The following is a 24,497-nucleotide window of genomic DNA, read 5'->3' on the forward strand; positions in this document are numbered from 1 at the left end:
GTGGGTCTGGTCCTGAGAGCGCAGGGTCCTGGCCAGGCAGGCTGGCACCTCCTCCCTTGGCTCTTGCCCACGTGGGCAGCAGGGTCCTCACTGGAGGGTGACGTCCTGCACCGGGGCCCCCAGGGGACACGGCAGCTCTCAGCTCAGAGCCACAGGCTCGCCTCTCAGTTCCTGCTGCTCTGTCGTGGGGTCAGTGCCCAGACCTGACATCCACCCAAGGACAGAGGGCCGGTCATACAACGAAAATGGAATTCCTTCAGGAACCTCGCCCTCCAGGGACACCTGGACAGGGGGTGAGACCCCTGCAGAGGCTGCCCCATTGCCCGCAGAGCGCCCGGGTGTTCCCAGCGGAGGAGGGACGCAGGCAAGATCCCTCTGTCAACATCCCTGTCATTTCAAAGTGTCCCCTGCTGTGTTATTTGGCAGTTTCAGCATTTGCAGTGAAGCATGGAAACCGGGACTGTGTCAGTTTATGTGGCTTCATTCCTCATCCCTTCCCTTTATGTTGACACCTGTGACATGAAATACATGAACTCAGAGCTCCGCCAACTGTCATCAGCATGTTCGCATAAGAAGAAGAGAGTTAGGGAGGAATACATATCTCCACCTCTATGAGCTGAGCTTTTCAAGCACCTCTGACCGAAATCAGGTGGATTTCATTAAACAGATGCTTTAGCAGCAAATCTAACAGGAGTACGCATAAGAAGAGTATTTACGTTTTTATGTGAAAGCAGCAAGAGATGAACAAGACCTTTCCCGTCTCTTCCACACACCTGAACACGAGACGTCTGAGCCCCTTCTCCTCCTCGTTGCCCCCACACCCCTCCTCCGTCCCGCGTCCATCGGCTCCACCCAGAACCACAGGGAAGGGAGTTTTACAAGGTCCACGGTGCTCACCACACCCACCTGTTCACACACCGTGTTTTTCTATTTCTGACGATGAGACATGTGTTCCAACTTTGCTGGAAGTGAACATGCCAGCTATCATAATTGCATGATGAGATGGTGACGTTTTTACCCTTAAATCTACATTTCTACTGAAGCTAGACCACACTGTCATATCTTTTTACACACAGGAGACTGTCACCCCTAGCCTGGCCGTGTGGCTCTGCATGTCACCATCCCTGTCCTGGTCCCCCCACCGCCGGGACTAGAGACACTTTACAGGACTGTGTCCATCGTGACTGCTCACCCTTCACAGCAGACACAGGCTCCGGGATCTCCTGCTCGGCTCAGGGCTGGAGGAGGACGGACAGCATCGCACAGCCGGGACTCAGGGTTCCCTGAGAAGACAGAGTGTTCTAAAGACGAGCTCGGGTTTGGGAAAGGCTGGATTATTGTGGCAAGAGAGACAGACTTGCAAACTCCTCCTTCAGCCTCAGACACTCCGGGGAGGAGATAGAGGACTGAGGACACCAGGTCACGGGGGCACATTTGCTGAAAGGCGTCGCCCCATCTCTCAGGGGCTCCTCCCCGAGCTGTCCCTGCTCTGTGTGAGGTCCAGCATCTGCCTCCTTCAAGTCCCCCCACCCCAGGGCCCTCAGGTGACCTGGGCAGGGAGAGGAGGAAGTGATTTGCATGAGGCGCCTCCTCCTCCTGACAGGTTGGAGGCATGAAAAGACCCAGGACCCCACCTGCAGCCCAGGAGGCTGAGGAGGCCGTGTCCTGGAAGGATCCCCACCATGGCCTGGACGGTGTTTCTGCTCGGGCTGCTTGCTTATGGCTCAGGTCAGGGGCCGGGACTCTGCACCCTTGGGGCACCTCCACGCAGAGTCTCGGCACCTCACCTCCATAACAACCACCTTCTCTCTGCTGTCTCTCTTAGGGGTGGATGCTCAGGCTGTGATCCAGGAGCCAGCACTGTCAGTGTCTTCAGGAGGGATGGTCACCCTCACCTGTGCACTGAGCTCTGGGTCAGTCACTACTTACAACGAACCCAGCTGGTACCTGCAGACCCCAGGCCAGGCTCTCAGAAATGTTATCTACAACACAAACACCCGCCCCTCTGGGGTCCCTGATCGCTTCTCTGCCTCCATCTCTGGGAACAAAGCCACCCTCACCATCACGGGGGCCCAGCCCGAGGACGAGGCTGAGGATCACTGCGTGCTGGACCAGGGCAGCGGTAGTTACAGCTGCACAGAGATGGGAGCCCATGGGGAAATGCTACTCAGCCCCGCCCATGTGCCCGGAGGGTCAGCCTTTAGAGGCAGGAGAGGGGAAGTGGTCAGCACCCCTATGGGGAGGGAGGCTCCGGATCCATCTCCTGCCCGTGGTTCACGGCCCCATGCCTCTTGCAGTCTCTCCCCGGGTGTGTCCAGGTCTCCAAGAGGACCCTTCAGCCCATAATGATGGGAAGGGGCTCAGGTGCCCATTTTACCAACAACATTGAGACTCAGAGACCCCCAATAGCCAGCACGACCCTTCTTGTTCAAAGAGTTTTAAGAGACGTACTCAGTTTCATTAACTTGACGATGGAAAGTAAAATAATACTTGTACATTTCTTTACATGTGCGCAATAGCCTGATCCACAGAACACGTGCTGATCTGATTATACACCACATGCTCACAGTCTTTGGAGAAGGAAATGGCAACCCACTCCCGTGTTCTTGCCTGGAGAATCCCAGGGACGGGGGAGCCTGGTGGGCTGCCGTTTATGGGGTCGCACAGAGTCGGACACGACTGAAGCGACTTAGCAGCTCACAGTCATAGCACTAAAGCTAATCATGGAAAAGAAGCTTTGAAAGCCTGCAAGTCTGGTATTGTCCCAGACAGCTCCTGCTCTCTGAAAGTTGTCCCAGACTTCCAGGCTTTAAAATTCTAGTCTTCAATTAATCAGTCTGACATAGTTTTACTATTTTAAAATGCCATATTAAATGTCTGTGAATTTTATTGATGGCCATATTGGTAGATTTTTAAATGTACATATACATGTATATACATGTATGTATGTATATTTGATTTTGGAAAGTGTTGCTCCCTGAGAAGCTGGACAGCCAGTGTCTATCTCTGCTGTGCTCATAGCACAGGGCACGGCTGCGTATGTTCCTGGGCTGAGTGTGAGCTGGCATCAACCAAGGCCCAGCAGCACTTCCACCAAGAGATGGGGTCTAGGGGGTTATAAGGGGCGCTGTGGGTCTTCCCAGGGTCTGCACTGTGGGCAGCGCCTGCTGTGTGACCCCCGCCCCCACCAACTACTAGGTCTGGATGAGTGGTTCTCTGTGTGTGATGGGCACTCAGCGGGGTGTCCTCTCTGGCCTGGCCTGGGTCCCTGCTCACAGGTCACTGTGGATGCCGGGAGATGCTTCCTCCTGGTCCCTCCTGGGGGGCAAACTCTGAGTCTCCCCTCCTCACCTCGATTCCCTAAACTCACCCATCAAACAGGGGTGTTGAAAGAGTTTGTGTCTGTGATTTGGGTAAACAGCAACCACAACACCACAACAGGACTGAAACCTCGGCTCCTGAGAGAGCAGCCATCCCTGGGCCTGCCCTGAGCTGCTCTATGTGGGGCTTGGTCCCACTCGGGGGATGGAAGGACTTGTGTCCTCGCCCTGGAGGAGGAGTCCCGGGATGGGGAGGCTGGAGCCTGGAGTGCAGATCTGGGCTCAGAACAGCAGCAGGAAGGGCTGAGTGGCCAGCACTCCAGCCGTGAGCGATCCTGACTGTGAGATCAGCTCAGCCGGGGTGGGTGAAGGGGAGGCTGTGGACACAGGGGCCCCTGTGAGGAAGGGCAGGCAGGCCCTGGACGCAATGGGGGAGCTTTGAGGGCACCCCAGTGAATGAGGGAGGCTCAGAGTGTGGCGATGGCACAGCCCGTGATGTCACTTCCCAGGACCCACCATCTCCAGGGCCCCTCTCTGGGGAGAAGAGCTTTTTGGGAGATTCTGCATCTGTGAGAAAGAGGGAGGTGTCATCATGTCCCCCAGAATCTGTCCTCAGTGCCCTGGGGCCTGGTCCTGACGTGTGTGTGTGTGTGTGTGATGGAGGGGTGTGTGTCTGTGTGTGTGTGTGTAAGATGGAGGGGTGTGTGTGTGTGTGTGAGATGGAGGGGTGTGGGTGTGTGTGTGTGAGATGGAGGGGTATGTGTGTGTGTGATGGAGGGGTGTGTGTATGTGTGTATGATGGAGGTGTGTGTCTGTGCGTGTGGGTGATGGAGCGGTGTATGTGTGTGGTAGAGGTGTGTGTGTGTGTGATAGAGGTGGGTGTGTATGTGATGGAGGGGTGTGTGTGTGTGTGTGTGTGTGTGTGTGAGATGGGTGTGTGTGTGTGTGTGATGGAGGGGTGTGTGTGTGTGTGATAGAGGTGTGTGTGTGGGTGATGGAGGTGTGTGATAGAGGGGTGTGTGTGTGTGTGTGTGTGTGTGTGTGTGTGATGGAGGTGAGTGTGGAGCAGGAAGGGCTGGAGGAGTGTCAGGATCGGAGCCTTTACTCCGGGGAGAAGGAACAGTCTGGGGCCTGCAGGCAAGGCTTCCTCTGTGCTCCCCTAGTGCCTCAGAGGCTCAGAACTGGCCCACAGTTGGCTCCTAAATATCTTCTTTGGATTTGGTATAAATTCCTGCCCCCTGATCCTCCGCAGCTGAGCAGGCCTCCCTGTGGCCTTGCTGTGGGCACCGCTGGGCACTCGCTGTGGACGCACCCTCCCCCAGCCACCCTCACTGTCAACCCCGTCTGAGTTACTATCATTTCCTCCATTTCCCTGAACTGGACACGGCGACCCAAGAGACGACCCCAGTTCCTCAGGGGTATCCCAGCCGTGTTGACAACACTGGCTGGAGGCTTCATCCCTGGCTGACACCCACGGCCTCATCTTCACCAGGAGGTGCCAGGATGCGGAAAGCAAAGCAGTGTAACCCAGGACACAGAGAGGTTTGTAAAGCCCCTCTGCCGTGCGTGTGAGGTCACACTTCATGTCTGGGCATCAGACTCATGAGTTACAGACACCCAGTCGCGGAGTCTGCAGCTGCTGCGGAAGGCGACCAGGAGCCGGCCACGGTGAGGGGCCGGCTGTGGAGGAGGCTGGGGAGCGGCGGGGAGGGGGGGCACGGGTCCACCCCGAGGGAGCTTTGGGCGGGCTTCAAGCTCGGTGAGGGCGAAAGACCGGGGCTCAGTTCAGCGGTTCCTTCTCCTGCTCCCCCAGGAAATAATGCCGCAGAAGCGGTGACAAAGACGGGGTGAGAGGCGGGCCGCGAGGCCCCAGGACCGCCCTCAGAGCTCCTCAGCCTGAGTGTACATCTCTGCCCGGTGACCACGAACATCCTTTATTTGGGGCCTGGTTTTCTGCTCCTGAACGTAGAGTGGCTCCTCTCGGGCCTCCTGCACCCACGCAGCCGCCACTTCTTTTCTGGGTGTTGATTCTAAACGGTCTTGTAGGTCTTCATAGAACCGTTCAACTTCAGCTTCTTCAGCATTACTGCTCGGGGCATAGACTTAGATTACCGTGATATTGAATGGTTTGCCTTGGAGACGAACAGAGATCATTCTGTCGTTTTTGAGATTGCATTCAAGTACTGCATTTCAGACTCTTTTGTTGACCATGATGGCTACTCCATTTCTTCTAAGGGATTCCTGCCCGCAGTAGTAGATATAATGGTCATCTGACTTAAATTCACCCATTCCAGTCCATTTTAGTTCGCTGATTCCTAGAATGTGGACGTTCACTCTTGCCATCTCCTGCTTGACCACTTCCAGTTTGCCTTGATTCATGGACCTACACATGGACATGACCAGATGGTCAACACCAAAATCAGATTGATTATATTCTTTGCAGCCAAAGATGGAGGAGCTCTATACAGTCAGCAAAAACAAGACCAGGAGCTGACTGTGGCTCAGATCATGAACTCCTTATTGCCACATTCAGACCCAAACTGAAGAAAGTAGGGAAAACCGCTAGACCATTCAGGTATGACCTAAATCAAATCCCTTCTGATTATACAGTGGAAGTGAGAAATAGATTTAAGGGCCTAGATCTGATAGATAGAGTGCCTGATGAACTATGGAATGAAGTTTGTGACATTGTACAGGAGGCAGGGATCAAGACCATCCCCATGGAAAAGAAAGACAAAAAAGCAAAATGGCTGTCTGGGGAAGCCTTACAAATAGCTGTAAAAAGAAGAGAAGCAAAAAGTAAAGGAGAAAAGGAAAGATATAAGCATCTGAATGCAGGTTCCAAAGAATAGCAAGAAGAGGTAAGAAAGCCTTCCTCAGCGATCAATGCAAAGAAATAGAGGAAAACAACAGAATGGGAAAGACTAGAGATCTCTTCAAGAAAATTAGAGGCACCAAGAGAACATTTCATGCAAAGATGGGCTCGATAAAGGACAGAAATGGTATGGACCTAACAGAAGCAGAAGATATTAAGAAGAGGTGACAAGAATACACAGAAGAACTGTCCAGAAAAGATCTTCACGACCCAGATAATCACGATGGTGTGATCACTCATCTAGAGCCAGACATCCTGGAATGTGAAGTCAAGTGGGCCTTAGAAAGCATCGCTACGAACAAAGCTAGTGGAGGTGATGGAATTCCAGTGGCGCTGTTTCAAATCCTGAAAGATGATGCTGTGAAAGTGCTGCACTCAATATGCCAGCAAATCTGGAAAACTCAGCAGTGGCCACAGGACTGGAAAAGGTCAGTTTTCATTCCAATCCCAAAGAAAGGCAATGCCAAAGAATGCTCAAACTACCACACAATTGCACTCATCTCACATGCTAGTAAAGTAATGCTCAAAATTCTCCAAGCCAGGCTTCAGCAATATGTGAACCATGAACATCCTGATGTTCAAGCTGGTTTTAGAAAAGGCAGAGGAACCAGAGATCAAATTGCCAACATCCGCTGGATCATGGAAAAAGCAAGAGAGTTCCAGAAAACATCTATTTCTGCTTGATTGACTATGCCACAGCCTTTGACTGTGTGGATCACAATCAACTGTGGAAAATTCTGAAAGAGAACACCTGACCTGCCTCTTGAGAAATCTGTATGCAGGCCAGGAAGCAACAGTTAGAACTGGACATGGAACAACAGACTGGTTCCAAATAGGAAAAGGAGGACGTCAAGGCTGTATATTGTCACCCTGCTTATTGAACTTCTATGCAGAGTACATCATGAGAAACGCTGGACTGGAAGAAGCACAAGCTGGAATCAAGATTGTCAGGAGAAATATCAATAACCTCAGATATGCAGATGACACCACCCTTATGGCAGAAAGTGAAGAGCTAAAAAGCCTCTTGATGAAAGTGAAAGAGGAGAGTGAAAAAGTTGGCTTAAAGCTCAACATTCAGAAAACAAAGATCATGGCATCTGGTCCCATCACTTCATGGGAAATAGATGGGGAAACAGTGGAAACAGTGTCAGACCTTAGTTTGGGGGGCTCCAAAATCACTGCAGATGGTGACTGCAGTCAGGAAATGAAAAGACTCTTACTCCTTGGATGAAAAGTTATGACCAACCTAGATAGTATATTCAAAAGCAGAGACATTACTTTGCCGACTAAGGTCCATCTAGTCAAGGCTATGGTTTTTTCAGTGGTCATGTATGGATGTGAGAGTTGGACTGTGAAGAAGGCTGAGCGCCGAAGAATTGATGCTTTTGCACTGTGGTGTTGGTGAAGACTCTGGAGAGTCCCTTGGACTGCAAGGAGATCCAACCAGTCCATTCTGAAGGAGATCAGCCCTGGGATTTCTTTGGAAGGAATGATGCTAAAGCTGAAACCCCAGTACTTTGGCCACCTCATGCGAAGAGTTGACTCATTGGAAATGACTTTGATGCTGGGAGGGATTGGGGGCAGGAGGAGAGGGGGACGACCGAGGATGAGATGGTGGATGGCATCACAGACTCGATGGACGTGAGTCTGAGTGAACTCCGGGAGTGGGTGATGAACAAGGAGGCCTGGCGTGCTGCGATTCATGGGGTCGCAAATAGTCGGACACGACTGAGCGACTGAATGAACTGAACTTTGAAAAATAAGAATGACTTTCTCATCAACCCCAGGTGAAGGGCTGGGAGTCGTTAAAAGTACATCTTGAAAACAAGATGTTGAGGTACTGATGTGACTGATGAAAACCATTAGTGACTGTTCAGAGCCTTGAGGGAGTTGCTGAGAAAGGGGGTCACTAGCCGAAGGGCTAAACAAAGTCATGAAAGGCCTGAAGGACTGTGGGTTGTGTGTCCTTATTCCCAATCTGAGATTGTAAAGAACAGATGTCTCTCTCGCAAGATTAAGGAAGTGGAAGTCAACAGTAAAAGGCAGGCAAGGATCAGGATCTGGGCTTTTGCCTGCAAATGGCATCAGCCCCCTGATCCCCAGTTTCTTTCTGAGTCTTATTTTTCCTTATTCTTCTGCGGCACCGCTCCCCCAGGTTGGTTCATGGTTGGGCTGGTCCCAACAAGTTGCTTCATGTAATCTCCCTGAAAGGTTGTTGCTGAACCACGCAAAGACACCGGGATTCTTGGCCTCAGGAAGAAAACAATTCAATCCAGGGCCAGAGATGAGCTTTTGTGTAATAAACTTTTATTAAAGGATAAAAGAGACAGAGGAAGCTTCTGACATAGGCATCAGAAGAGGGTAGAAAGAGTACCCCCTTGCTAGTGTTAGCAATGGAGTGATATACTCCAATGAATCCAAAGAATGTCTGGAGGTTGTAAAGACCTCACCAGACTTACTTCCATAATTTACATTTTAAGATAACAGGATTAGCCAGAAGGTTTAATCCAGAGCCTGTCCTCAGGCAGGATACATTATTGTTATATAATCCTTGTAAAGACCAGACCTACTCCCATAATTTACATTTTAAGATAACAGGGTTAGCCAGAAGGTTTCATCCAGAGCCTGTCCTCTGGCAGGATACATTATTGTTATATAATCCTAAAGAATACAGAGGGAAAAAAAGTTTGTCCTTTCTTCCTCCTTGAGACTTCCAGAACCCTCTCTCCTTGGGGACCCCTAGACTTCTTATCAACCTACCTAGGAAATGACTCTCTCATCCCCAAAGTCCAGGATCTACTAAAAAAGATCACTGATACCAAGAACCAGGAAAATCAGTAACCATGGGAAAAGAGACTTATACAGACATCAATGCTGAGATGACTCAGATGATAAAATCAGGTGACAGATATTTGTAGTGAACAATCATCAAATCTATTTCATGAGGAAGCATAAGCACTTTTGGGGAAAAGGGAAAAGGAAATAAATGCAAAAAATACAGTTATGAGAACAAAGTGGGGCTTCCCTCATGGCTCAGTCCGTAAAGAATCCGCCTGCAATGCAAGAGACCCAGGTTCGATTCCTGGGTTTGGAAGATCTCCTGGAGAAGGAAATGGCAACCCACTCCAGGGTTCTTGCCTGGAGAGCCCCGTGGACACAGGAGCCTGGCGGCTACAGACCACGGCGGTCCCAAGAGTGGTGCACGCGGCTTAGCAGCTAAACCAGCACCACCACGAGAACACAGTAGGCAGAAACATGGAAATACAACAGGTGAAAGTAAAAAGGAAACTCATCTGTTGAACCTAAAGACATGTGATACTTAGTGTCATTTAATGAATTTGTTCCTCGTTGGAGTATTTGATGACCTGAGAAAAGGCAGTTGCCCCTCCTTCCTCGCAATATCCCCACCATGATCATTCCCCGAGCACGTCACCAGGGGGCGCTGTGCACTTGCTCCGAACTTGCAAAGCCTGAACACACCAGATGGTCCCCTGACTGCATGAGTCCCCAGGCTCACTGGCCTGAGTTGGACGGGACAGCAGGTGCGTCCTCTCAGGGGACAGACTCAGAGCCCTGAACCCCCAGGCCTCCTGCGGGGAGTGAAGCTGCAAAGGGGGCCCATGAGTGAGAGCTGGAGGGTTTTGGGCTCAGGGGTTTATGAGGCCCCACCCTCTTCCCCAGGATGAGAGGAGGGGAGGGGCGCCCAGATCCCAGTCCCACGCACCCCTCAGCTCCCCTCAGTCTCCTCCTGCCCCTCCTGAGCTCTTTCCTAAGAGCCTTCCTCCCCTGCCCCTCCCCCTCTGATTCATGGCTTTCCTTCCCAGTCCTGGCCTCCGATCTTTCTACAACCCTGCACCCCATGACCTCCTCCAGCATGATCAAGTTCACTTGGCAAAAGTCGTGGACATGTTTTCCGATCTTCCTGAACAAGACACTCACTTCCTTGTCCTCCCCTTGAACCCTTCTGACATCTCCCTTCTCCAGAAGCCTCAGCAATCAGACTCTCAGGTATGGGTCCTCTCTGTGTCCCTGGGGAACCCCAGGACAGGCCCAGCTCAGGTCACCCTCCCAGATGTGATACTGAACCCTGGGCGACACACAGAACTCAGGGAGGGGTTTGATTGGTCAGAGGACAGGGGCACATTGTATGAGGGGCCATTTCTGCTGGGGGTGGCGGCATAAGAGACGGGCAGTAGCAGCCTCAGCAGAGCTCCGGGGCAGCTGGACCACAGCCTGGACTCCCCTCTCCCTCCTGACGCCCCTCCTTCACTGCACAGGTCAGGACAGCCCTCAGCACCCTGACTCCCCCTCCCTGACTCCCCCTCCCTGACCACCCCGACCACATGCAGGAAAGGTACCTCCCTGTCCTTCCTCAGGACATACAGGGTGCTGTGCTTTCAGGGTCCCTCTCCCAGCCTGTGCTGACGCAGCCGCCCTGAGCATCTGCCTCCCTGGGAGCCTCGGCCAAACTCACCTGCACCCTGAGCGGCGGCTACAGCAGCTACTATGTGGGCTGGCACCAGAAGGTCCCAGGGAGGGGTCCCCGTTTCCTGATGCGAGTGGGCACCAGTGGTGTTGCTGGACAAGTGGGATGGGATCTCTGACCGCTTCTCAGGCTCGGGCTCTGGCCTGAGGGTGCCTGACCTTCCAGAACGTCCCGGAGGAGGGCGAGGCTGACTACATCCGTGGGGCAGACTGTGGCAGGGGGAGCAGGTTCCTGTGACCCGCAGGGACCCGGGCAGGGGAGTGAGCCAGAGACCCAGTGCGGCCCCGCCCCCCCATCACCAGACCCACAGTGTAGAGGGTGCCTCCTGACCTGCCTCGAGAGTTTCCACCTCACCAAGTATTCTCATAACTCAGCACCTATCTGAGATGAAGGTCTGTCTTTGCCCAACCTTCCTGGTCTTGGTCCACAGCAAATGTTCCCCAGGTCTGGAAAATGTAAGCCACTCTAGACCAAATTTCAGTGACACATATGATGTCGTGAACTTCAAAGCTTCAGAACAGGATCCCCTTATCCCCCACTTTGTCAGTCTGTACAACATTCACTTGGAGCTTCCCAGGTGGGAAAGCGAGTGGCAAAGAACTCGCCTACCAATGCAGGAGATGTAAGGGACGTGCGCTCGATCTCTGGCTCGGGAATATCCCCTGGCAACCCACTCCAGAATTCTTGCCTGGAGAATCCCATGGACAGAGGAGCCTAGTGGGCTACAGTCCATGAGGTCGCAAAGCGTCGCCAAGGACTGAAGCGGCTCAGCACACACAGCCTTCGCTTAGCTCACCACTGGGGAAAATGAACAGCAGATGGCTCCTTCTGACAGGGGTTGGAATTGGTTGCTCGGGTGCACATGCGATAGTAGTAAAGAGTGTCCCAGGGAAAGTGATGGTGCCGAGGGCTTTCCTGCCTTTCAGCGATGAAGGAAGATGAGGGCTAAGGGGAGTGGAAGATTGAAAGAGGGAAATCACGCTGAAGAGGGTCGATACTGGGTGAGGATATACGGGATTCATGAGGCTGCTCTTCAAGGATTTTTGTAATTTCAACAGAATTTTTTACCCAGTGACAAGTGTGTATGGAAGAAAACTCCCATCCCTGTCCACTAGGATGTGTGTCTGCCCCATATTAACAGATCACCCAAGTGACCAGCTTCTATGCTTCCACCGCGTTTTCTAGGTCAAGCACTCTGCCTGGAGGCTGGGACATCCCAGGGGCCGGAGGAGGTGCCCAGGGCCAGGAGGCGGCACCATGCAGAGTCCCAGAGAGGGTTCCAGGCCAGAAAAGAGGGAAACCACTCAGAGATCCAGAAGACTGTGCAAACTGTCCTCCCTGATGGGGGGGTCCCTATTTCCTTTGAGGTCTGTCCCCTGGGAGCTTCTGGTCCTGGTAACCTAACCAGCCAGTTCAGATTCTGGTCCCTCCTTCTCATCCATGTGGAGTCTTTGCCAAGTCTGGGTCAGAGAGAAGATGTGGAAATGTGAGGAGTCAGAATGTGTCTCCAAGTAGAAGTGGCTCCTGGGAGAGTCTGTGCAGAGGACAGGCACAGCTGTGGGCAGAGACCCCGCAGGGCGACCTGTGTGGAGTTAGGTGTGTGTGATGAGTGTGTATCAGGATATTACAAGTGTGTTTTTTGTTCCTGTGTTAATGTGGTTTTTGCTATTATTGGTGTTCGATTTATTTTTTAAATGTCTTCCTATAAAGCAAACGTATACGGAAACACTAACACTTGACCTGATAATGGAATTACTGTATTAACTTTTCCTTTAGAGTATTTGGATCACTATTTAACCAGAGTGATTTGTAATCTTCCCACTTATGTGTTTTATTTTCAGGTGAATGTCCACCACTTAAACTGCTTTCTCCAAGAACTAGGAAATTTTACATCTTTTGCAATGTTTTATAAAATAAACATACCAAGCAAATCTACGGGAACACAGTAGTTGCTGGAGTTTGCTAGTTATTTTGTTAGATATTTCTGGTAAATAAGTATATATTATGTCTTTTTTGGAGTAATTCAATGATAAAATTTCCAGGTTTTCCTGGAAAAAAATAATCTCTTTACTTATATTTTCTACGAGACCAAAGTAGTACCTTCCTAGGAAAGTATGATGTGAAAGTGAAAGTCTCCCAGTCGAGCCCGGCTCTTGGTGAAACCACGGACTGTCCAGCCCATGGAATCCTCCAGGCCAGAATCCTGGAGTGGGCAGCCTTTCCCTTCTCCAGGGGATCTCCCCGACCCAGGGGTGGAACCCAGGTCTCCCATGTTGCAGGCAGGTTGTTTGACAGCTGAACCCCCAGGGAAGCCCAGGAAAGTATGATATCCCGGCCTTTTTGATGGTTTTCCTGCAGCTCCTGCCCCATCTCCCCCCTGTTCTGTGTCTGCAGGTTCCCTCTCCCAGCCTGTGGTGACTCAGCCAGCCTCCCTCTGGGCATCTCCGGGAGCATCAGCCAGACTCCCAGACTGCACCCTGCACAGTGGGCCAGTGTTGGTGGCTAGCAAATATCCTGTTTCCAGCAGAAGCCAGGGAGCCCTCTCCAGGACCTCCTGGTGTTCAAGTCAGACTCCAATAAGCCCCAGGCCTCCGGGGTCCCCAGTCACTTCTGTGGATGCAAGGCTGCCTCAGCCAGTGAAGGGCTCCTGCTCATCTCTGGGCTGCAGACTCAGGATGAGGCTGATTATGATTGCTACTGTCACCAAAACACTGGTATTTACCAGGGGCTTCAGGCCCACAGCGGCCCTGTGCCCTCCCTCACGCAGCTGTCGCTGCTGCTCTGCCTGGACCATGTCTAACTCCAGTTAACCTCCTGTGGTCCCTTCTGAGCTTCCAGAGAACAACAGATCTGACCTGTCACGTACTGCCCCTCATCTCAGATCTGAGACTCACCCATGGCTCTGATCGCTCAGATTGCCACGTTTTGACACACATCTTCCTAATCAGAGATAAAAATCCTGCAGTGGAGATGCTATAAGTGGCAGAAAGAGGCTGATTCCTGCTCTGCTTCACTCAGACCCCCCAAAATTAATAATGCAAGTATCTGTGTAAAAATTAAGTTTTACTTAATTTTAATAAAAATTTTCAAATAAGAAAATAAACTTACAAAGATAATTATATTTCAGATATGGAACTTTTGTCAATGAAAAATTGAAATAAGCATAGATTGTCCTTCAATTAAAGTCATGCACGTGTTTAAAGAATTGACCTTAAAATTTTCACTAACCATTAACATATTTTTATACATTTACTGTCTCATGGAATCCCAGGGGTTCCAGTGGCCAAGACTCCATGTTCCAAGTGCACTCAGCCTGGTTTCATCCCTGGTCGGGGAACTAAGATACCGCACGCCACAGTGAAGACACCACCCAGACAAACAGAGAAATACATATTTATAAAAGTCTCACAGTCACACCTACAGTGTAACACACTCGTGCAGCGCAGGACAGACCACAGTCAGGCCATTCTTCTCCAGACAAACTTCCCCTTAACTGTATCCTCTCGGACCCACTGCCTGGGACGACTGGTCCTACCACCCACCACATATCAGGCTCCCTGGGAACAGACGCTGCTCAGGGCCTCTCAGAGTCTCAGTGAAAAGTGCCATGAGTATCACAGCCCTGCTCCCTGCAGCCTGTGCCCTGTGTCTGCACGAGAGACGCCCAGTAGGGGTCACTTCGTAAGAGAGGACACAGCGACGGGAGTCCACCGTGTGGAAAGCCTCACACAGTGAAGATCCAGACACTCAGGAATCCAGAGTCCCACCCCCGGCCTCTCCCCCTACACCTTCCCACCGACAGAGAAGAGCCCCCTCCTCCTCACGGCTGAGGGGACGCACAAAGGAAGCAGGGCTCTGGCCACCAGGGAGGGGACCCACAGAGGAGGGACCCGCTCTCCTGCCCAGAAGGGGACGGGCCTCCCCAGGGCCAGCACTGCCCTGACCTGATCCTGATGGAGAGGAACCTGTGCCCCGGAAGCCCTCTCAGTCCTGATCCCGAGCAGCCCAGGGAGACGTGCACAGACTCGGCCTGAGGGGCCTCAGGGGAGCACACAGGGGCCCCGAGGTCACAGCGGACACAGAGGAGGCCCCTGAACTGGCTCTGAGGCGGGGACAGTGCCCAGGGCAGGGGCAGGAGCTGTCCCTGAGGGCTCCGCTCACCAGGGCACAGGGAGCGTGTCCGGGCCTGGACACCAGGGGGCGCGCGAGGGCCATTCCTGAGCTGGTGAGTGGGGTGAGAGCTGGGCCCAGGCCCTGGCACTGCCAGGCAACCAGTGCTCAGAGCTCCTGGATGGGACCTCCGGGCCCTGGGCCCCTACAGCCCCGCCCCAGTCCACACCCTGCACCCCCTCAGGCACAGGGACAGGAGCCAGGGCCCAGGGAGGGGTCACAGAGCTGGGGAGGGGTCACAGAGCTGGGGCAGGGGTCAGAGAGCTAGGGGGTCAGAGAGCTGGAGGGGGTCAGAGAGCTGGAGGGGGTCAGAGAGCAGGGGGGTGGGGCGGGGAGGACGGTCATTTGCATGAGAGGCCCCGCCCCCTCTCAGGGTATGAAGAGGGGCAGGAGCGGTGTGGGGACGCTCTGCTCAGCTTTGGGGCCACAGACGGCAGGACGCCGACATGTCCACCATGGCCTGGTCCCCTCTGCTCCTCACCCTGGTTGCTCTCTGCACAGGTGACTGGATGCGGGGACAGGGGAAGGGTTTTGAGAAGATACATGGGCCCTGCTCCCTGCTTTCCTGTGTGGCCCCCAGAGTCACCATGTCTGTCTCTCTCCCTTCCAGGATCCTGGGCCCAGGCTGTGCTGACTCAGCCGTCCTCCGTGTCCAGGTCCCTGGGCCAGAGTGTCTCCATCACCTGCTCTGGAAGCAGCAGCAACGTTGGATATGGTAATTATGTGGGCTGGTTCCAACAGGTTCCAGGATCAGCCCCCAAACTCCTCATCTATGGTGCAACCAGTCGAGCCTCGGGGGTCCCCGCCCGATTCTCCGGCTCCAGGTCTGGCAACACAGCGACTCTGACCATCAGCTCGCTCCAGGCTGAGGACGAGGCCGATTATTACTGTGCATCTTATGACAGCAGTAGCTATAATGGCACAGTGCTCCAGGCCAGCGGGGAAGTGAGACGAAAACCTGCTGTCCTCTCAGACTCAGCGCTCTGGGGGCAGACACATCCTCTGCAAAGGCAGCTGTTCATTTGTCTGTTTGGCCTAAGACTGGGTCCAGAGTCACACCAGGGAACTTGATCCAGAAAAATCTCTTCACATCTTTCTTAATTCACCCCTTCTGCAGCTTTCTTTGGCAGCAACACATTGTCTGATTTTCTCAACTTGAGCAGAAATCCCCAGTGCCAAGGGCGGGTTGCCCTGGGGATAGAGTCCTCCATGGGTCAGGCCAGAACCAGAGAAACACAGGACAGTCCTGTCTGATTCTGAGTGTCCAGTATGTGTGCTGGTCCCAACAGCTCTCCTTCTCTCTGATGCTAGTCGTGGACCCTTGGGGATCCCTGCTCCATTTCAGGTCTCGGGGGTCTCTGCTCATTTTCCAGGTCTCAAATCTGAAGCTGGGGCTCCTTGGCTGTCTATGGGCTGAGCTGAGGCCCAGGATGCTGCTCCCGCCTTTCCTGTGACAGCCTCTCAGGCTCCCCCAGAGCTCCAGGCTTGTGGAACTAGACCAGGACTCCTTTCCATCTGGGGAGGTGGGGCCGCCCAGCGGCTTCCTGCTCAGCATCTGGCCTGACCTGCTGCTGCTGCTGCTATCACCCTGACTCTGGGTCATCCAGGGGCTCTGCCTGGTGTGGAGCCTCTTCCTGTCCCCTCTGTCCTTAAAGTCCCTCCAGCAGCCCATTCCCAGGAGAAGGTCTCAAAGGAAACAGGAAGTTTGTGTCCCCATGACTAGGGGCACAGTGTCTCTTTGCCCTGAAGCTCAGGGGCTGAGGCTGGGGTCTGACTGAGGTCATCTCAGACCTGAACTCTGACTCGGGAGCCTTTAATCTCCATCACTGGGGCATCTGCCCATTGCCAGGGGTTTCTAGAGCTCTGACCCCTCTGATCGGCCCTCAACGTGAACGCGTGTGCTTTTTCTTCACAGGGGAGATTACTTCGGTTACTGCTGCACCAACACGGGAGCATCTAAGGTGCGTCTTCCATTCTGGTCTTTTGGAACTACTGCCTCTCCGTGGCCCTCACAGCTAAGATCCACCATTGACTCTTCCTGGTCAATATCTTTGTGTAACACTTGCCACACGATGTTGAATTCTTGTTATGGAGATTACATTCACTTTGCTCCTGATTTGTCGAGTTTCCACAAATTATTGTCACCAGACTCCAGTATGAGAATAGTTGGTGCTTTTACAATATAACATGCTAAGGTCTTGACACATTGATGACTTTTTTCTTAAAATGAAAAAGAAAGGAAAAAAAAAGACGTGTTCCATGCCTTTCATTCCCCCATAAGTAGCGGATGCAGCCTGGGGTTATTTCAGTTCCTTCAGATCAGTTCAGTTCCGTCGCTCAGTCATGTCCGACTCTTTGCGACCCCGTGAATCGCAGCACGCCAGGCCTCCCTGTCCATCACCAACTCCCGGAGTTCACTCAGACTCACGTCCATCGAGTCGGTGATGCCATCCAGCCATCGCTTCTTCTGTCGTCCCCTTCTCCTCCTGCCCCCAATCCCTCCCAGCATCAGGGTCTTTTCCAATGAGTCAGCTCTTCGCATGAGGTGCCCAAAGTACTGGAGCTTCAGTTTCAGCATCAGTCCTGCCAATGGGAGAATAGAGGCCAGCCCTTCCTTCCTCACTTTCCCCACCATGACCATTCCCCGAGCGCATCACCAGGGGGCGCTGTGCACCTGCTCAGAACTGGCCGGCCCGGAACACACCAGATGGTCCCCTGACCCTGCACCAGGGCTCCCTGGACTGAGCTGGACGTGACAGCAGGTGCTTCCTCTCAGGGGACAAACCCAGAGCCCGAACCCCCGGCCTCCTGCTGGGAGTGAAGCTGCACACGGGGCCCAGGACTCACACATGGAGGGTGATGGGCTCAGGGCATCATCCGGCCCCACCTTCTTCCCCAGGAGCAGAGGAGGCCAGTGGCCCCCAAGCCCACCCCTTGCACCCCTCCCGCTCCCCGCGGCCTCCTCTGCTCCTCCCCTGCTCTTTCCTAAGAGCACCCCTCTGATCCGTGACTTTCCTCCCCAGTCCTGGGCTCCTCTCTACAACCCTTCACCAGCAACCTCCTCCTCCAGACCAGCGTCACTCTCAGGTCGTGGGGCGGTTTCCCGTCTTCCCTGACCAGACGCTCACCCCTTGTCCTCCCTTGCAGCCCCTGTAGCCCTCCCACCAGAGAAGCCTCAGGTCTCCAGACTCCAGGGTGACCCCAGCTCATCCCCTCCCGGCCAGGGCTGTCACTGCTGCCTTGCCTGGACCCCCTTTATCTCAGCTTATCTTCCTATGGTCACTTCTGAGGGTCCGAGGTCAGCAGACCTGACCTGTCACACACGTTCCCTCAGCTCAGCTCTGAGGCGGACCTATGGCTCCCATACCTCAGCCTGCCCTGTTTTCCCAGGCTGCTCAGAGATAAGCACTCCCCAGGGGAGACGCAATATGTGGCAGAAAGAGCTGGTTCTAGCCCTGCCTCACTCAAAGTCCAAAAGAGTTAAGAATGCAAATATCTTTGTAAAAATATTTTTACTGGATAATATTTAAAATTTCCTAGGATACCTGTAAGTCATTTGAAAAGAATTTTTTAATAAAAAAAGAACTTACAATGATAATTAGTTTTCCAAAACTGTGCCCTTGTGAACGAACAATTAAGAGAGAACATAGATTAACTCATGCACAGATTTTAAGGAATGACTGTAGATTTTCACTGATCCATTACCACATTTTGGCTCACTTAAAATCTCACGCACCCAGAACGTAACACCTTACCAGTGCAGGGCAAGCTACAGTCAACCATTCTTTTCCAACCAATCACTTCGACCTCTACCTTCTCTAACCTGCTATTTGGGATGGTTGGTCCAAAGAGCTATTCTAGGTCAGGATCCCTGGGGACACACGCTGCTCAGAGCCCTTCAGAGTCTCAATAACAACTGCCAGGAGCATCCCTAGGCCTGCTCCCTGCAGCCGGTGCCCTGTGCCTGCAGGAGAGATGCCCAGGAGGGGTCACTTCATAAGCAGGACACGGGCACAGGGTCCAGCGTGTGGAAAGCTTCATACACAGTAAGTTCTGTTCAGTTCAGTAGCTCGGTCGTGTCCGCCTCTGTGTGACCCCATGGACTGCAGCACGCCAGCCCTCCCTGTCCATCACCAACTCCCGGAGTTTACTCAAACTCATGTCCATTGAGATGGTGATGCCATCCAACCATCTCATCCTCTGTCGTCCCCTTCTCCTCCTGCCCTCAATCTTTCCCAGCATCAGGGTCTTTTTCAATGAGTCAGTTCTTCGCATCAGGTGGCCGAAGTATTGGAGCTTCAGCTTCAGTATCAGTCCTTCTAATGAATATTCAGGACTGATTTCCTTTAGGATGGACTGGTTGGATCTCCTTGCAGTCCAAGAGCCTCTCAAAAGTCTTCTCCAACACCAGACTTCAAAAGCAACATTTCTTCGGCGCTCAGCTATCTTTATAGTCCAACTCTCAACTGTTCCATGACTACTGGAAAACCATAGTTTTGACTAGACAGACCTTTGTTGGCAAAGTAATGTCTCTGCTTCTTAATATGCTGTCTAGGTTGGCCATAGCTTTTCTTCCAAGGAGCAAGCGGCTTTCAATTTCATGGCTGCAGTCACCATCTGCAGTGATTCTGGAGCCCAAGAGTCAAGTCTATTAGTTTCCACTGTTTCCCCACCTATTTGCCATGAAGTGATGGGACCAGGTGCCATGACCTCAGTTTTCCTAATGTTGGGTTTGATCCAACTTTTTCACTCTCCTCTTTCACTTTCAGCAAGAGGCTCTTTAGTTCACACACACAGGAAAGATGCAGCATTTAGGAATGCAGAGTCCCATCTCAGGCCCCTCTCCACACCTTCACCCCTCCTCAGAGAAGCGCCCCCTCTTCCTCAGGGCTGAGGGGACGCACAGAGGAAGGAGGGCTCTGCCCACCAGGGAGGAGGCCCACAGAGGAGGGACCATGTTGTCCTGCCCCGAAGGAGACCCACCTTCCCGCTCCGGGGCCGGCACTGCCCTGACCTGGTCCCGATCTGAGAGGAATTTGTATCTCAGACGGCCCTCGGTCCTGAGCCCTGAGCAGTGGTGGAAGCCGTGGACAGACTCGCCTGAGGATTTGAGGGGAGCCCACGATGGCCCGGAGCTCAGGGGGACACAGAAGGGGCACCTGGCCTGATGCTAAGGAGGAGACAGTGCACGGAGCAGGGGACGGGGTCTGTCCCTGAGGCCTCTGGTCTCCAGGTCACAGAATGTGTGTCTGGGCCTGGACAAGGGGCGGGGGGTGCTCGGGGTCCATTCCTGAAGGTGGGTGGAGGGAGGCAGAGCTGGGCCCCCCGACAGAGCTCCCTGACAAGGCCTGGTGGCCTCTGCTCAGGGCTCCCAGCTGTGACCTCCCACTCCTAAGACCCACAGAGCCCCACCCCTGACAACCCTCCGGCCACCCTCAGGGCCTGGGAAGGGTCAGTGTGATGCACAGGATCCTTTGAATGAATGGACCCTCCCTCACAGGGTATGAAGAGGGGAAGGAGCGGTGTGGGGCCGCTCTGCTCAGCTGTGGGGCCACAGACGGCAGGACGCCCTGACATGTCCACCATGGCCTGGTCCCCTCTGCTCCTCACCCTGGGCGCTCTCTGCACAGGTGACTGGATGTGGGGACAGGGGAGGGGCCCTGGGAAGACACACGGGCCCTGCTCCCTGCTCTTGAGTCTGGACCCCAGAGTCACCATGTCTGTCTCTCCCCCTTCCAGGATCCTGGGCCCAGGCTGTGCTGACTCAGCCACCCTGTTTCCCGAACTTTGGGTCAGAGGGTGACCATCTCCTGCACGGGAAGCAGCAACACAACCGGGGGTTATCATGTGAGCTGGTTCCAACAGCTCCCAGGATGGGCCCCAGACTCCTGACCTATGGAAATGGCTAAAGACCCTCAGGGGTCCCGGATCGGTTCTCTGGCTCCAAGTCTGGCAGCTCGGCCTCTCTGACCACCTCAGTTCATGCTGAGGACGACGCTGATTATTGCTGTTTCTCACGGGCTGGCGGCTTGGAAGTTTGCCCAGTGCTTCAGGCCAGAGCAGGAGACAAAGACCTGCATCCCCCACAGCCACGGGGCGCCCCGGGCGAGGGGTCTGCCCCTCCCTTCCAGGAGTCCCTGAGGCCTCGGAACCCAGCAGACTGGGTGTCCCCTGAGTGCAGCCCAGGTGTCCCCTCAGCCCGACTCCCCTCCCGAGGGCAGCGGCGCACAGGGGGTGGGCACACGCCCCTGGATGACGGAGCTGCTCACACAGGTGCCCCCGGTTCCCAGGTCGGAGTCGGCAGCACAGAGCAGGGGGTCAGTGCCGCCCTTGCTGGGTCACTGGGCAGCGAACGCACATCCCTGAGCTTCCGCCACAGAAGCATCTCCTGTTAAAGGAAAAGGAAATGGAACCCAGAGTTTCTTCAAGCAATTTCCACACGGTCCAGGATCCAGTAAAAACTGTCACTTTTATCAAGAACCAGAAAACTAAGTGTTGAAGGGAAATGAGACGGCACAGACATCAATGGTGAGATGCCTCAGATGATGAAATCAGGTGGCAGATATTTTTAGGGACAAGTCATCAGATCTATTTGATGAGCACATACAAACCCTTTTGGGTCCAAAGGAGAAGGAGATAAATGGAAGGGAAAAAAATGGATCATGGGAACAAGATAGTCAGAATCGCTTGAAAATGGAATGGGGGAAAATAAGAGAGAATCCTCTGTACACTATCAAAGACTCGCAATATTTATTATTTGATCCATGTTTTGGTCTCTGACAAAGTATTTGGTGACAGAAGAAAAAGGCAGCCCCTCCTTCTTCAAAGGCGTCCCCGTTTTCACGAGTGCTGAAGACCCACTTGCCCATGCAAGGGACGTAGGCGATGTGGGCGCTGTCCCTGGGGTGGGGAGATCCTCTGCAGCAAGAAACGGCAGCCCACTCCAGTGTTCCTGCCTGGAGAAGCCCGTGGACAGACGGGCCTGGTGGGCTGCAGTCCATGGGGTCGCAAAGAGTCAAGACAGGATTGAGAACCAAGCAACTGAGCAGCCGCTTGCTCATCACGCCACCACCGTGACCGTTCCCCGAGTGCGTCACCAGGGGGCGCTGTGCACCTGTGGGAACGGGCAACCCCTCAACAAACGCACCAGAGAAGGCAATGGCACCCCACTCCAGGACTCTTGCCTGGAGAATCCCAGGGACGGGGAGCCTGGTGGGCTGCAGTCCATGGGGTCTTGAAGAGTCGGACACGACTGAGCGACTTCACTTTCACTTTTCACGCATTGGAGGAGGAAATGGCAACCCACTCCGGTGTTCTTGCCTGGAGAATCCCAGGGACGGGGAGCCTGGTGGGCTGCCGTCTATGGGGTCGCACAGGGTCGGACTCGACTGAACCGACTTAGCAGCAGCAGAAACACTCCGACATGGTCCCCTGAGCTGGCCCTGCCCCCGGGCTCAGCGGCCTGACTTGGACGGGACAGCAGGTGCTTCCTCTCAGGGGACAGACTCAGAGCCGCGGCCCCCAGGCCTCCTCCTGGGAGTGAAGCTGCACCCGGGGCCAAGCACCCAGAATTGGAGGGTGAAGGGGTCAGGGGGTCATGAGTCCCCACCCTCTTCCCAGAAATAGAGGAGGGGAGGAGCCCCCGAGCCCACCCCGACCACCGCTCCAGCTCTCCTCATCTCTGCTCAGAGCCTGCCCTCCCGCTCCCCTCACTCACGACTCTCCTCCCAGTCCTGGGCCTCTCTCTTTCTACAAACATACACTGTTGACCTCCACAGTGATGACCCAGCTCATGCTCTTAGAAGATCATGAACAGTTTCCAGATCTACCTGAAACATTCACTTCCTCATCCCCCTCCTTGAGCCTGTCTAACCCTTCCTTCCGGAGAAGCCTCAGATCCCTGGCACTCAGCTGTGACCCGTACTCGTCTGATCTGTGCTCCTCCCCGGGGTCCCCTGGTTTCCCAGGGGATCCATGAACCCCTCTAGTAGCTGATTTATCCCCTGAATCCTCACACTCCATCCTGTGTGCCCATCCAGTGAGGACTCAGGAGGGGAGAGAGCCCTGGTCCTGAGACCTGGAGATGACTCCTGGCTGAGGAGAGTCTGTGCTCAGCTGCTGTGGGGCTGACTTTATGCACAGTGAGCCCTGGGCTGGGAAAGCAACCCTGTCCTGGGGCTCTGCCCCCGGGGCCGGCACTGCTGCTCTGTCAGGACCACGCCTAAGTCAGGTTTGCTCCCCATGGTCCTGTCTGAGATTCCCGAGAACAGCTGATCTGCCTTGTCCTGTCCTGCGTCTCATCTCAGATCTGAGCCCACCCATGGCTCTGATAACTCAGCCTGCCCTGTTTCACAGAGAGACCGTCCTGCTACGACATAAAAATCCCCCAGTGGAGAAGCCGTACGTGTCAGAAAGTCTGTAAAATTACCTTAGAGAACAGAGGCTACAGGGGAAATGATGTTTTGGAAATAGTGCCATGGCAATGCGGAGCTAACACAGAGCCGGAGTGGACACAGCCTATCGACCTAACAACAGCATCTTCTTCAGTTCAATGTAGGCATCTGTTTTAAGTGACGACCTTAGATTTTTACTAATCCATGAACACATTTGGTTCATTTAAAATCTCAGAGTCACACATCCGCAGTGTAACATTCACATGCGCTACGGGGTAGCTACAGTTGGCTGTTGTTGTCCATCCAAACACATCCTGAGGAGTATAATTACAAAACCACTTTGGGGAAAGTTGACTCTAAGAGCTCTATCACCAGGTCAGGATGTGTGCTTGGGCAAGGACACCAGGGGATGTTCCAAGGCCTTTCCTAAGTGTGTGTGGGGGTGGGGGGGTTGGGGATCGTGAGAGCAGAGACCAGCCCCGTGGTACATTCTGGTGCCTTAAGATCAGGATTTCCAGCTTTTACATCTTACACCCAAACCCCAGGCAACCCCGCCCCTGATCACACACTGGCCTCCCTCAGGCACAGGAAGCTGACCCAGGTCCCAGAGGGGATCAGAGCATTGTGGGGGTTGGGGGGGTCATTTGCATGAAAGGTCCCGCCCCCTCTCAGGGTATGAAGAGGGGAAGGAGCGGGGTGGGGACGCTCTGCTCAGCTGTGGGGCCACTGAAGGCAGGACGCCCTGACCGTGTCCACCATGGCCTGGTCCCCTCTGCTCCTCACCCTCGTCACTCTCTGCACAGGTGACTGGATGGGGGAACAGGGGAAGGGCCCTGGGAAGACTCACGGGCCTTGCTCCCCGCTATCATGCCTGGACCCCCGAGTCACCATCTCTGTCTCTCCCCCTTCCAGGATCCTGGGCTCAGGCTGTGCTGACTCAGCCGTCCTCCGTGTCTGGGTCCCTGGGCCAGAGGGTCTCCATCACCTGCTCTGGAAGCAGCAGCAACGTTGGATATGGTAATTATGTGGGCTGGTACCAACAGGTCCCAGGATCAGGCCTCAGAACCCTCATCTATGGTGCAACCAGTCGAGCCTCGGGGGTCCCCGACCGATTCTCCGGCTCCAGGTCTGGGAACACAGCCACCCTGACCATCAGCTCGCTCCAGGCTGAGGACGAGGCGGATTATTACTGTTCATCTTATCAGAGTGGTTACAGTCATAGCACAGTGCTCCAGGCCAGGGGGAAGTGAGAC

At 53.9% G+C, this 24,497-nt stretch overlaps 1 protein-coding gene and 1 gene segment (V, D, J or C); both read left to right on the forward strand.

The window, feature by feature from the left end:
- Positions 1-24,497, forward strand: part of LOC114108841 (immunoglobulin lambda-1 light chain) — a 469,312-nt gene that overhangs the window by 72,979 nt on the left and 371,836 nt on the right. Inside the window, exons 1-2 of one of the 3 annotated variants that reach the window (XM_060401340.1) lie at positions 23,949-24,047; positions 24,157-24,463. The exons of 1 other annotated variant lie outside the window; for it this stretch is intronic. In XM_060401340.1, coding sequence (XP_060257323.1) covers positions 24,002-24,047; positions 24,157-24,463 — 353 coding nt within the window. In that variant the 5' untranslated portion in view covers positions 23,949-24,001. Of the gene's footprint in view, positions 1-23,948; positions 24,048-24,156; positions 24,464-24,497 lie in introns of those variants that run through there. One more of the 3 variants, XM_060401345.1, reaches the window with a different exon arrangement.
- LOC132658069 (immunoglobulin lambda variable 1-40-like) lies at positions 15,257-18,007 on the forward strand. The segment is given in 4 exon segments: positions 15,257-15,352; positions 15,462-15,861; positions 16,767-16,812; positions 17,999-18,007. Coding segments are annotated over 4 exon segments (510 nt in total).

This window comes from Ovis aries, chromosome 17, assembly GCF_016772045.2.
Source record: "Ovis aries strain OAR_USU_Benz2616 breed Rambouillet chromosome 17, ARS-UI_Ramb_v3.0, whole genome shotgun sequence".
NCBI lineage: Eukaryota > Metazoa > Chordata > Mammalia > Artiodactyla > Bovidae > Ovis > Ovis aries.